Raw genomic sequence first — 14,218 nt, 5'->3', positions numbered from 1 at the left:
ACTGAACTAGGAATCCCAAGCCAAAATTCTACATTCCTTCTAGTCCTGTTTTCGTCACTATCTGCGAGAGCCTGGGCAAACCACATCCCTATGTGTCTCAGTTTCTGCCTCTGAATTCTCATCTCCATCTGCCTTCTGATTTGTATAATGTGATACTCTAATAGTATAATATACATCAAAGCAGTAGCACTATGGAGTTTCTGTAAGGGTCCAACAATGATTAAGTGATATCCTTATTGTTCTCATCAGCAGGTATTTGTGTCTGATTCTGGTTTAATCACAATGACTATTATCTTGTTACCACCCTTTCCTAGTTTTTGTTTCTTTGGCGGAAAAAGGGCCACTTTGTGCTTCTTTGTAAACACTTCAAGAAAATCACTGCCCTATCATTTGATCCATCATCACAAGACCCTACTCTCTTAGGCTTCCAAAAAGGCAAATAACCAGTATGTAAAATTCTTACTAATGTGTATGCCAGCTCAACACAAATCCTCCTTTTATTTGTGATAGAGGCTATCAGGTTACAGCACCCCAAATTTACTGTCTGAAGTAAATTTACTGTCTGAAGTGACCACTCTGGTGGAAATTCAGGTCATACACATACTCAAAAGCCAAAATGGGATTCATAAAAGAGATGCACTTGGATCTCTGCAGAACTGTTGCCTTCCTTTTGGACCACAAAGTGTCAAGTTCTATGCCTAGCATGCACTGAGACCGATCCTGGGGAAGATGCGTGTATTAGCAACATTAACAATAACAAATACAAAATGTGCCATTTCAATAAGTTAGGAACTCTGGAAGCAAATGATACTGATTTTGACCCAGATTCCATAATAAATGGAGGCTATGCAAACAACAAGGAAAATGTATACATATATGCATACTTACTGTATTGACAATTTCTTCCCATGAATTCACCTGGGCACTCACAGGAATAGTTAGCAACAAGGTCTGTACATATTCCACCATTTTTGCATGGCTCTGCTTCACATTCATTTATGTCTGAGGAAAAGAGAAAATGAGAATGATTGGTGGAAAAAAACGATTAATTATTGGAAGGATTTAGGCCTTTCAGATAAAACAAAATCTAAGTAATGTTATTACTTTTGTGTGTTTGTGAGTGTGTGTCTATGTGTTGAGTCAATAATAGAAACAGTGCTCAAAATCAACAACTGATTAATAATCAAGTTCAAATGAAATTGATAATCCCAACGAAAGGCCAACAGAACCAGACCATTCTCCAATCCTGAAAATAAATATGAATAGTTTGGGGAAATATTCAGTGTATCCTTAGAATTAAATGGAGCAAATTAACCCTGATAGAGAGATGAATTGGTATCACTTACAAGATCTAGAAACCTTCCCTGCAGCAACAACTGCCAATTAACACTGTCTCATTTCATCTTAATTCATTAAAATTCTAACTGACAGAGATGTTTTAGTTTCTAAATAGTTCGCCTTTGATGAATGCAATGAGAAGCAAATTAGAGTTAATAGCTAAAGCTCGTTACATTAAGCAAAGTATAATAAATGTAAATGATGATCTCTTCCTAATCTCATTCAGGGGTTTCTAAAATTAGGATGACTAAAGGGACTTATACCTTTGATATACCATTATTATACCTGATGCAAAATCATGAAATATAAAACATTCAGCAAATTATACTAATTTCCATGCTAATTTTGGACAATAGATACAACGAATATGATTTTAAATGAAACAAGAAATAATTCAGTCAAATATCTATCAGTGATAACTTACACATCATTCCCTCTAAGCACGGCACCAGGCTAGGTTCTGTGGGAATTGGAAAGTAGTTGGAGAACATGCAACCACTCCCCATTGCTTTCTCTTTCTATCATCTACTCCTGATGAACTCCTTCTCTGCCCTTGTTCCCACAGCTCCTTACAGACCTGAATGGGGTTGCCTAGGAATTGTCTATTTATGTGCCTTTCACCCTCTCACCTAGTCAAACTGCCAGCTCTACAGATGTAGACCCTGTCCTGTACTGTTCGTTGTATCTCTGTGAATGCCACACATTATCTGGGAGACCACTGGTACCCCCAAAATGTTTCTTGATAAAATTTCTAACAAAGGATTAGAAATAGTGGCCCAGACAATTCAAGCAAATTGTTTCAGATGTGTAATGTATCTTTTGATACACTACAATGTGCCAAAATGTATTTATTTTTAGCATCTGGGTTTCTACAGTGCTTAAAGCAATAGGATCATAAGTTACCCTCTCAAGACTGAACAAGAACAACATACCAGAAAACCTCTATTTTGCCTTTTCTTTTTAACTTCTTTTTTCTAAACAATGTCTCCTTTTAGTATCAGTGTTGGTTATGCTCTCATTTTAAGTTTACTGTAAAGTTAGGCCTAAAATTCCTTAGGCAGGTGATGACTTTCTCTGAAAAAGACATCCTTTTTGGTTTCTGGTTAACTGTCAAAGTTTGAGAGTGGAGACAATTCTTAACTGTGTTCAAAGAATCTAGATAATATGAGTAGTTTATGACATCAAATAATAGGATAAAATCAGAATCTGATAATCTTTAAAAACAGTTGTGTGCCATAAAATGTAACAACCTCCCTAATATTTGAAAATAAACTCTCCAGAGGAGGAAAGGAAGGAAGGAGAGAAGAGGGGGAGGGAGGAGGGGAAGAAAGGAGGAAGGGAGGAAAGACAGGCCGGGAGAAAGCGGGGAGGAGAGGAAGGGGGGAGGTTGCTATTTATTCCTTATCTGATGGAATATTTAGCTTTTTTATAGTCTTACTGAAAATTTCACATAGTCTCGATTTATATTGGACTAACATGAAAAATATTTTCATTACATTGTGAAAGAAGCACAGAAATCACTGTGCTATTTATTTTATTGTTAGCTCAATGTAAGGCAATTGCAGCACCTGGCTACTTGGGAACATGCCTACTATGTCTCTCCTTGCATCATATTGACTACATATTTTTTTAAAGATGAGAATATGTCAATGGCTAATAAGAAATTAAATCTTCATGTTGGAGAATGAATTGTCTTATTTTATAAAGTCAGATATAACAAGTTATTCTTTTATTTACTTACAGGGAAGAAACTGAGTATTGATGTCTGAAGACCACATAAGGGAAATATAATTTGATCTTGAAGGAAAGGTTTAATTAAGATTAAAGACAGAAAGGGGATGGTAATGTATTTCCAAAAAGGAAACCAGAATGAGTCACAGCTTTGAAGAGAAATGTTCATGGTATGATGGTGTATTCAGGAACATGAGTAGCCAGCCTGTCTGGAGCATAGAGTGCAAAGGCGGGTGCTGGGGCCCTAAATCTGAAGATGTAGACAGGGGACAGATTATGATGAACTGTGAGTGCCAGTAGAGAGAAATGGCCTTCATCTTTTGGCACTAAAGACTTGGAGCTGGGTGGGAGGGTATCCTCTGTACCCTTGTACTTCAGATAGACCTAGTGAAGCCAAATTTGGGATGGAATTCAGAAATGAATGAAGGCAAGCAGAGTAGAGAGACCCACACAGGATTTCATGCTAATAGGTACAACCTCTATTTTAATTCTCAGGTAAGAGGCACTAAGCATTTTGTCAATTTAATGTTGAACTATCCATCATGAGTAAAATCAAACCCATCTCTTGCTGCTTTAAGATGTTAATAGAAGAAAGTTTTCATAGTCAATGACGTTGAGAACTACGAAGAATCATTTTATATACCTGTAAGGATATGCAGGCACTATTGTTCTTGGCTTCCTTACTTCTTCCAAGTATTTAAACAATAAAAAATACTTAATACATGTGAAAGGTGAATCGAATGGAGACACATCAACGTTTGAACCTTCTAGCTATTTGATCATCAGGCCAGATTTACAACCATCAACAAAGAAAATTATAATTAAGAATATCGGACTCTGAAATAAACAATGGTTACACTTTTATCCAGAGGTTAACATTATGCGGAATAAACTGGAACTGCATTTGCTGAAGTGAAAAACCATACACAGTTTAAAAAAAAATTTTTTTTAATGTTTATTTATTTTTGAGAGAGAGAGACAGAGTGCAAGCAGGGGAGGAGCAGAGAGAGAGGGAGACACAGAATCTGAAGCAGGCTCCAGGCTCTGAGCTGTCAGCACAGAGCCCGATGTGGGGCTGGAGACCACAAATCATGGGATCATGACCTAAGTGAAGTTGGATGCTTAACTGAGTGAGAAACCTAGGCACCCCTCTCCATACCCAATTTTTGATACAGAGTGACCTTTTATTATTGGTCCATTTTTTAATTTTTTAAGCTAAAAAACTACCTTAAATCTATTATTTGTAAAAATACAAATGTTACATTAAAGGGGTTACGTATTTTAATACAGTAGGCAAAAAAGTAAGACCTTTCTGTATAGGTACATATCTAATATCATGGAGACTCAGATAACATATGCAAATTGCATGGAAGCATTTATATATTAGTATAATGCAGGAGTTCTTTTAGCTGTGAAGGCTATTTGCTCTGTGATTAACACTGCAAGCAATCTAAACGGAAACAGACCTCAATTTGAATAAATCATGTTTAATTAAAGACTAGATATAAATGTTCACAGAATATAATGTAATGAAATGAAAATTAAACATCTTTGTAATAAATCACATACGTTTCTCTTTGTCATAGATCAAGACATTATCATTTCCAGAAAAAAAAATCCTCATCTATTCCAAATGTAGTGAAATATACTACACTCTTTTATAACTAAGAAAAATTTGACATAGCAGTCCCATACAAAATAGGAATTTCCATATTTGGCCATATTTATAGTTCATTTATAATATTAATAGCTATCATTTTCTGAGGTTTTTATTTCTATGACTGCTTCATGGGAACTGTTTTAAAAAAATAGCCTCATTCAGAATTGGATTTTATAATAAGACACCCAGCTGAGTTCTGATCCCTCATCCTGAAAGGCTAAAACTGCTGCCTACCATCTCCTCTGGCTGAGGACAATAAGAGCTGAACATGGATTTCCAGACCTAAACTCATGATGCTATTGTGTGTGCGTGCTGGAATTAAAAAGCAAGGTAAAGGAAGAAAGGAGAAGAAGACATGAGGGAATAGATAATTGGTCACAATAGAAAACATTTCTTTGAACAAAAAGAAGTACTCTAGAAGGATTCCCAGGTCCTTTGCTCCAATTACACAAATTCATTCCTAAGATACACCTAACTGGCTCTATCATCATTATGTTGCACTTAGCCCGTTTTCATGCAGGCATGTGTGTTGGTAGACAAGCCACTTTGGCTTAGGTTTTTGCTAATAGAAAAAATGCCAACCTATACACACTTTGGAGATTTCACTGTGAGAATCTTCTTCCAGTAATTGACAAATGCATATATTCATAAGATCAGTCTGAGTACTCATGACCTTACACACATCTGCATCCTGAGAAGTGTTCAGTTACTCCTAGCCTTTTTCTCTGGATGTTTTTCAGACCCATCATTGTGCAAACTATAGTCCCAAAACCCATGATATTGACTTTGGAGTGGTAGGTAGGTTGTCAAAGAATTTTTGAGAATCAAGATTTTATTTGTTAGTTCATTTATTTGAGACTTCAAAAAACAATGGCTTCTCTGGGCATAATTTCTTGTCACAGAAACCATGTTGCTTCTTTTCAGGTAATTATATTTAAATATTCAGTAATTCCATTCTTCATAATAGACTCAACCAGCTGGCCAAAAATGAAATGGAGATTTCTGGAGTCTAGTTCCCTTGAGCTTCCTCTGGAGACTTTTAAAATTACTTGATTAACCAACTAATTAATTAATTAGTTCCAAATGTTCTCACATTTTTAATACATAGATTAAGAGAGATAACAGGTAACAGTCCAGGGCCATCAGTGTTCCAGTTCATCCTTGAGTTTACCCAGAATCCTCAGGTAGATGCCATCTGGCCCCAGTAGTGCCGCTGCATTTACTTGCCAACATGGCTTAGAATGTTGTGAATACTGACCACCATTTAGATCAGGACAACCAATCCTTCTCAGGATGAGATCCATCTAACCTCTTGAATGGACACAAAGATAACTTAATTCAATCATGAAATTATCTCCTTTTCATCTCTATGTATATCCAGACCCATGATCGTCAAAAAGGAACAATTAAATTTCAGGCCGGGCATCCTTGTTTTCATATATTAAAAGGGCCCCATGATAAAGTCCTTAATTTTTTCTTTGCAGAGACTGAAAGCCCTTGGGCTGTCTCTTCTCCTGCAATGTTGTTATTGACTGTTAATTAGCCAGCAGAGCCTATTTTCAAGAGCCTGCTATTTTTGATCCTAACAACCCCTCTTCCCTGGGCCCCCCATTAGCTATCAAATAATTTTCGTACCTCTTATGAGTGGCTGACTTTTAAAATTTGACCTTTTATTTGTTTTTCTTATCTAAAGCTTATGGCTTTGCAATTTCTCTTTTAAGCCTAATAAATTACGATGAAAATCTAGAAATTCCGTTCTCCCACTCAGATATTGAATTAAATTATCATGATCAGAATTATCTACAAAATTTCCCACTCCTTTCTGGGACTAGTTCTGTATATTTTTATGTGCTTGAGCTCCCTTTGGATTTTGCCTTCTGCTGTTTCAATGTAATTCATTTTAAAGTAGCAAGTTAAAAACTGAATTCTTTAATCAGAACATATCACAAATCTTTTTATAATAACATATTTATAACTTTCACTTACCAAGACAAGAATGTAAAAAAAACAACAACAAGCAAACCCAAATCATACTCAAATCATACTCAAGACATACTTATCCCTCACCACTTATTAACAAAGATCAGCCTACTTCTTTGGGGTAGAGGGGTTCTATTAAGGAAAATGAAGTTACCAGTGCTTGTTTTAAAAGCTAGAACTTCTATGTTATTTTTTAAACATTTTTTTTTTAATTTGAGAGAAAGAGAGGAGGGAGAGAGAGAGAGAGAGAGAGAACCAGCCAGCAGGGGAGAGGGGCAGTGAGAGAGAGAGAGAATCTCAAGCAGGCTCCACGCTCATTGCAGAGCCCAATAAGGGACTCTGCCCCACCATCCTGGGATCATGATGTGAACTGAAATCAAAAGTTGGATGCTCAACCAACTGAGCCAGGCAGGTGTCCCAAAAGCTAGGACTTTTAAAACATAACAATGCAAAGGCCCTACACCAGAGATTCTGATTTAAGTGGACTTGGGTGAAATGAAGTGAATAATACTGTTTGTACAGGAGTCCAGATGAGTCTAAAGGTAGCTAGAGTTAACAAACATCAGGTAGAACCTCTGCCCATTCATCTATACATCCTTAGTTCTTTGCTATGTGCTAAGAATGCAAAGATTAATATATCGTGGTCCATTACTTTCGCAGGGCTCTTACAGTACAGTACTTACTCAAAGAAATAACCAGTTATGCTGCAAAGTGACAAACATTCTAACAAGAGAATGAATGCACAGTTTCTCAAAAAAACTTCAAATATCAATAACTAAACCAGTCTAACAGACTACAGAATGTTGAGTTTTAGAAGAGGAGTCTAGCTGACTGGAGAGAATGCTTCTGGGTTATCTACTCTGTAAAGTCATTTTTCTAAATTAATACACATCTCATTATTCTAAAGATCTGAGATTGACTGGTCATGGTCTAGTTCTTTGCTCCTAGTATAGAGTCATATATTTCCTAGTTTTTTTACTTTTATTATAGTATGTTATCATATATATACACACATATATATTTCATATTTATAATGTTTTATCCAGAATTAACCACTCTGTTTTGTCACCTGCATTTCAAATTTGTTCACTTGCAGCTTTCTCTAGTTTTAGTCATCAACACTGATGATCAGCTATGTTGGATTTTTTCTAGAGTGAGTAATCAAACACTCATTACTAGCTAAGATGAGATTTATGTTGGAAGCATAGCTATGACTCATATGCTTACTTAACCACTCATTCACTCACTCACTCATTAAAATTTTGATGGGCACCTTCCATGAATCAAGCCCTAAAATATGTAATGTTGGATACATCAGTGAATGGGGGTCAGTTCCTACTCTAAGAGATCTCACCTTCTGTAATTCTATTTGGGAGAGAGGTAATAAAATAGTGAAATACGTGTCCTACGCCACTTCACACAAAAGGTACTGCGATCATAGAACAGGCAGTGGATCTGCCTGGAGGAAATATGGAAAATTACTTACAGAAGGTAAGATTTGGTTAGTGCTTAAAGGATTGGCAGGAATTTTTTAGTAGGAAGGAATATAAAAGAACACAATGTTTTCAGGAAGAACTGAGCACTTTTAAATGTCTAGATATGCACAGGAACGATGTGTGGGGCTCCTAGGGGGGGAAGTTACTAGGTAGTATGGGCCAGATTTTTATGGCCCTATAAATCAGGTTAAGGAGTCTGAACTTTATAGTCCTTGGATACTGGGGAGTTAATAGAGTATTGAAGAATGTGAAAGGGGGCATGGGATCTTTATTTTAGAAAGCTCATTCACATACTCTAGAATTTCATTACTGGGAACATTTTGTAAAAATAATTCAAAATGTCAGAAGGGAATTTTATGCTGACTCCATATTACTCAGACCACATAACATGCTGGCTACAGCCATGTATGTTTAAACATTTAGTTTGGTTTGAAACTAAACACACAGATTTCCTAATATTTAGGGTTGCCAGACTTGGCTGCAAACATACAAGATGCCTATGTAATATCTGGCTCATGCTTAAAAAAAAAGTTTATCTGAAATTCAAATGTAGCATCCTGTATTTTATCTGGGAATCCTACTTAAATTGCCAAATAGAATGTGATTTCTCCATATTTTCTTTCTTTCCTTTTATAGAAGCACTTTAATTTTCAGCATATGGTCATGCTTTTCATTTTGTACATTCAGCAGACCTCAAGGAAAACTACCTGCAGTGGAAAATTATTATTGACAAATGAGTCTTCCTCAGGCTTTTGCTATTGCTAAAATTCATTGCTTGCTTTCTGCAAACTGTTTCATAATCTTTAGAGTTTAGAGTTACCTCTATGTAAGCTTCAGTACTACATATACAGACAAATAGCACTTCAGGGTGACAGTAATAAGTATTTCCACTTATTTGTATATTGCTTACTATGTGCCAAATATTTGTTGAAGCATTTTATGTATAACATGACACCCTGTGAGCTAGTAACCATGAACATAATGAGGAAATAGAGACATTAAAAATGTAAATAACTTGCCCAGGGTCACACAGGTGGTAAAACTGAGATTAAAACCCAGAAAGTGTGTCTCAAGAATCCATGTTATTCACCAACATGCTTCAGCTCCACTAGCAAATATTAGTATTCCCTCTTCACCATCACTTCACCATGACTTGCCTTTGGGTTCTACTCTATGTGCTAAGGACAGATATAGAATAAAATATAATTCTCAACCACTAAATGTTTGTAATGTCCTAGTAATATTAGCATCAGTGCTCTAGGTCAAAGAATCCAATCCTAAAGCCTCAGTTAGAAATACATTTTCCTGGGGCACCTGGGTGGCGCAGTCGGTTAAGCGTCCGACTTCAGCCAGGTCACGATCTCGCGGTCCGTGAGTTCGAGCCCCGCGTCGGGCTCTGGGCTGATGGCTCAGAGCCTGGAGCCTGTTTCCAATTCTGTGTCTCCCTCTCTCTCTGCCCCTCCCCCGTTCATGCTCTGTCTCTCTCTGTCCCAAAAATAAATAAACGTTGAAAAAAAAAAAAAAAAAAAAAAGAAATACATTTTCCTGCCAATTCCTTTATTTCTCTTAGTAATTTTTCTCAAAATCTTAAGTGATTTGGGTTTAATGGACATTTGTTCTAATTATATTCCTGTTTACTGAGAAATTGATTTCTTTGGATTCTACATTCTTTTATACATGCCTTTTAACTTTACATTCATATGAAGGAAATGTATATGCTTTAGCCTTTTCTTTATAGAGGGCATCGATATATTTTTCTACCTGTACAATTATTTTTTTTTCAGGGGTGATAATACACATTCCTTTAAAATCTTTATTTGAAAGAATGCATACATACAGAAAAGCACACAAAACAATAAATAAATAAATAAATAAATAAATAAATAAATAAATAAATAAAGTTAATAAAGTTAAATGAATTATTGTTATGAGACAACCTGCGTAACAAGCACAAAGGCCGAGCACAAAAACACTGCTAGTACTCTAAAAGTGTTCACAGGCCCCTTCCAGATTTCCTCCAGCCTCACAAAGGTAATTGATCTCCTGCTTATTAAGGCAATCATAGACTCACTCTTTGTGTGGTTTATAATTTTACTACTTAACTATGCATTCCTATAAGAGGACCATTTATTCCTGTCTATATTTGAACTTTATAGTAAAAAAAAAATCTTTCAGTGTGTGTTCTTCTGTTTGTGGTTTCATTCACAGTGTTGTTGCAGGTGACTGCAGTGAATTTATTTTCATTGCTTTACAATATTTCACAGTGAAATGTATCACAAGGCACTTTCCCTTTCTACTGCCTATGGCATTTATGCTGTAGCTGGGAATAAAAGCATCAGGGAACATGCTTGTACATGTCTCTGGATGCATAAGTATACTGAATTTGGGGGGAAGGGTACACCTAGTAGAGAAACGACAGAGTCATTTGTTTTTTAAATGCCAATCTGGTTTTTAAAATGGTTGCACTCCTATCAGCAATTTAATCCATAACATTTTTGGCGATACAAACTGTGTGAAACTTGCAGGTAACCACTTATTCCACTTCACATACAAGTTATAAGTAGAAAGGCTTAACACCAATATATCCCTGTAAGATATATTTCTAACAAGAGAGGCTTTTAAGGGAACAAATTAGAACTCTCAATTCACTGGGTTGAATTATTTCTCCCTTCAACGACTGCAACTTGTTTAGAAAAGTTAAGACAGTAACTTAGGCTAAAAATAATGAACCACTGAAGGCATGTCAACCACTGAAGGCATGTCAACAATGCCACATTGAAATAACTGGTACTGCTATGCAGTTAAATTTTGTATATACAGAAAAATAATTTCACTTAATTCTAGAATTAATTTCTTAAAAATAACTCTATAAATCAACTCTCACCTACAGATACATGTAGACCAGATAATAAAATAAGAATACTTCCTGCTCCTACATTTTAACATCTTTGAAATTTTATGTTATAGGTGTAATTAAAAATTTGTTAAAAGTGATGAATTCTGTTATACTTCTAAAGCTACTTGAGGATTACATGAGGTAACTTGTGGGGGAAAATTCTTATAAATTTAAGGACTGTAAAAAGAATTATCTACATTTTTATAATATGGACTAATCTGTATATGTATTCTTCTATAGAATGTTTCTTGGTCATGTTGCTGAATGAAAATGTACGAACATCTAAAAAAATGTATTTTCAACATTTATTTATTTTTGAGAGGAAGAAAGAGACAGGTGTGAGCAGATGAGGGTCAAAGAGAGAGGGAAACACAGAATCCAAAGTAGGTTCCAGGTTCTGAGTGGTCAGCATGGAGCCCGACATGGGGCTCGAACTCTCAAACTGTGAGATCATGACCTGAGCTGAAGTCAGATGCTTAACTGACTGAGCCACCCAGGCACCCCTAGGTACATTTTTTAAAATGTTGATTTATTTTTGAGAGACAGAGAAACAGAGCATGAGTGGGGAGGGGGCAGAGAGAAAGGGAGACACAGAATGTGAAGTAGGCTCCAGGCTCTGAGCTGTCAGCACAGAGCCCAACACGGGGCTTGAACTCATGAACCATGAGTTCATGACCTGGGCTGAAGTCAGACCCTTAATGGACTGAGCCACCCAGTTGCCCCCATTTTTAATGAGAATTCTGTACACAGATATTTCTACTTCTGGGATTATCATCAGAGTAAATAAAAGGGTAGGATTTTATAAATAAATAAATTTCATAAATATTCTACAGAAGAGCAGCCCTGCCTTGGAGAGGCATGAAAGACAGTATTTATCCACATAATTGCAAAGCCCATGGAGATTTTGATCCACTGAATGGCATAATTCAACAGATACTGTTAATATTAATTCTTTGTAAAATGGAGACATTCGCTATTTTTTTTAAATGAGAACATTAGCTCTATACATTTTGACTGACAGATCACTAAGAACTGAAGCTGATAGACTTAAATTATGGCCGGTAAATATAGCAAACGCTCTTTTTGAAATTTCATTTCAGTTCTCATCAAGGTGCAAGAATTGAGTGGCTGTATTTCCAAGGCCACAATCTCATCTACATAATTCTACGAGGTTTCCTGGATTCCTGGCAGACCTGGAGGCAAGAGAACATCTGCCACACTCAAGACCACCATCGAAAACTCAGCTTCCAGCCACCAACTCACTACTACATGCCAGAAAAGCAATGCCCATGAGCCATTACTTTTGATATTTTATTTTTTCTCCCAAATTCATTGTTAAGTATGCCAATTTGGCATCTTTTTATTTTATTTTTTCCATTAACAGTGATAACTTTGGGATTCAAGAGAACTTGAGTTTCTGGCCAAGACATAGTCTGGATATGCCCTTCTGCCTGAAACAACCAAAAAAAGTAAAACAGACAAAACATATGAGACAACAGTTTTGAAGACACTGGACATTAGGAAAGAAGCGACAATCATAAACCAGGTGGGTCCTACAGTTGTTCAGGTTTACTGCCTTGAGAAAGATTCACACCATGGCATAGAAAGGACAGTCCAGGTACATCCTTGCCAAACCTCTGAGATCAAAAGCAGGAGCTGGGAGGAAGGAAACAGAGAGAACTCACAGGGATCTGCAGAGCACCCGCTCAGGAATTCAGCAGACTGTGGATCACCTCATGCAAGTAAAAAAAAAAAAAAACCAAAAAAAAAACACAAACCACTAAGGAAAGAACCATCTGGATGCACCAGAGGGTGTAACGCTTGGAGCTCATATGAGGTTAGGAAAAGTGCCTGATCCCTCAGTAAAAAATAAACTAATTCATGGGGTGTTGGGCACAGGACCCAGAAGAAACTTTCCTCGGTGGTGGGAAATAATTAGCCTAGACTAAAAACCTCACTGGTCCTGTCTAACAAACCTTGTGAGCAAGACCCAGAAAGACCAAACTGTTGTCAAGTAACTTGTCTTTATAAGAGAACAAAGCTCAAGAAATTATGAAGGAATACAGAATATCTAATACCCAACAAGGTAAAATTCATGTTTGATATACATTCCAGATTAATAAGCATGCATAAAAGCAGGAAACACAGATTTAGAATTAGCAGAAAATGCCATTAAAACAGCTATTATGACTGTATTCCATATATTGAAAATGTTAGAGACATGGAAAATACAAAAAGAGACCCTAACTGAACTTCTAGAGATGAAAACCACAATGTGTGAGAGGAAAACTACACTAGGAGGAAATAAAGCAGCTTAGACATTGTAGCAGAAAAGATGAGTGAATGTTAAGACAAAAACCACACAGCATAAAACATACAGAGAGAAGAAAAAAAACTGGACATCAGTACGTATCTATATATGCAGCCAAAAAGAGATGTGAATGAAGTCTGTGGAGTGGGAGGGAAAGAAAATATTTGGATAACAGCCCTACGTTTTCCAAATATGATAAAACTATACCCACAGATCCAGGCAGCTCCACAAATCCCAAGGATCAGGAGCGTGAAGAAACATCACAAAGACACATCGCTATCACAGATGTAAAAAAATAATTCTGTAGAGAAATTTAGTTTTTTCAATAGATGATGCTGGAACAACAACAAACCAGGAATTTAGATCCATGTCTCAGGCCATATACAAACATTAATCAAAAATGGACTATAGACCTTAAAGTAAAATCTGGAACTAAAAAACATATATATACACACACATGTGTATGTATACACATATACATACACATGAAAATCTTGGGGATTCAGTTTAGGCAAATATCTCCTAGATATACAACATCAAAAGCATGAGTCATAAAAATTGGGAAATTGTACTTTAAAATTATAAACTCTTGCTCTTCAAAGTTAATTTTAAGAGAATAAAAAGTAAGCCAGAGATCAAAAAAATATACTTCCAAATCAAATATCTGATATTTGGAATATCTAAAGATTTCTCAAAAGTCAATAATAAAACAAGTGACTCAAAAAAAAGTAAATAAAACCCTAGTAAAAAGATTTGAACATTCTCTTCACAAAGGGTATATACCTAAGAATGGAGAACAAACATAA

The 14,218-nt window shown here is 36.1% G+C and overlaps 1 protein-coding gene across 2 annotated transcripts in view; it reads right to left on the bottom strand.

Annotated features, from left to right (window-relative positions):
• Positions 1–14,218, bottom strand: part of EDIL3 (EGF like repeats and discoidin domains 3) — a 421,318-nt gene that overhangs the window by 181,551 nt on the left and 225,549 nt on the right. For both annotated transcript variants that reach the window (XM_040449290.1, XM_040449299.1), the window contains one exon: positions 889–1,002. In XM_040449290.1, coding sequence (XP_040305224.1) covers positions 889–1,002 — 114 coding nt within the window. The remainder of the gene's footprint in view (positions 1–888; positions 1,003–14,218) is intronic.

Source organism: Herpailurus yagouaroundi, unplaced genomic scaffold (genome assembly GCF_014898765.1).
Source record: "Herpailurus yagouaroundi ecotype Mexico unplaced genomic scaffold, PumYag 29, whole genome shotgun sequence".
Taxonomy (NCBI): Eukaryota; Metazoa; Chordata; class Mammalia; order Carnivora; family Felidae; genus Herpailurus; species Herpailurus yagouaroundi.
Note: the sequence above shows the minus strand (reverse complement) of the source record. Positions and strands in the feature narration are given on the sequence as shown.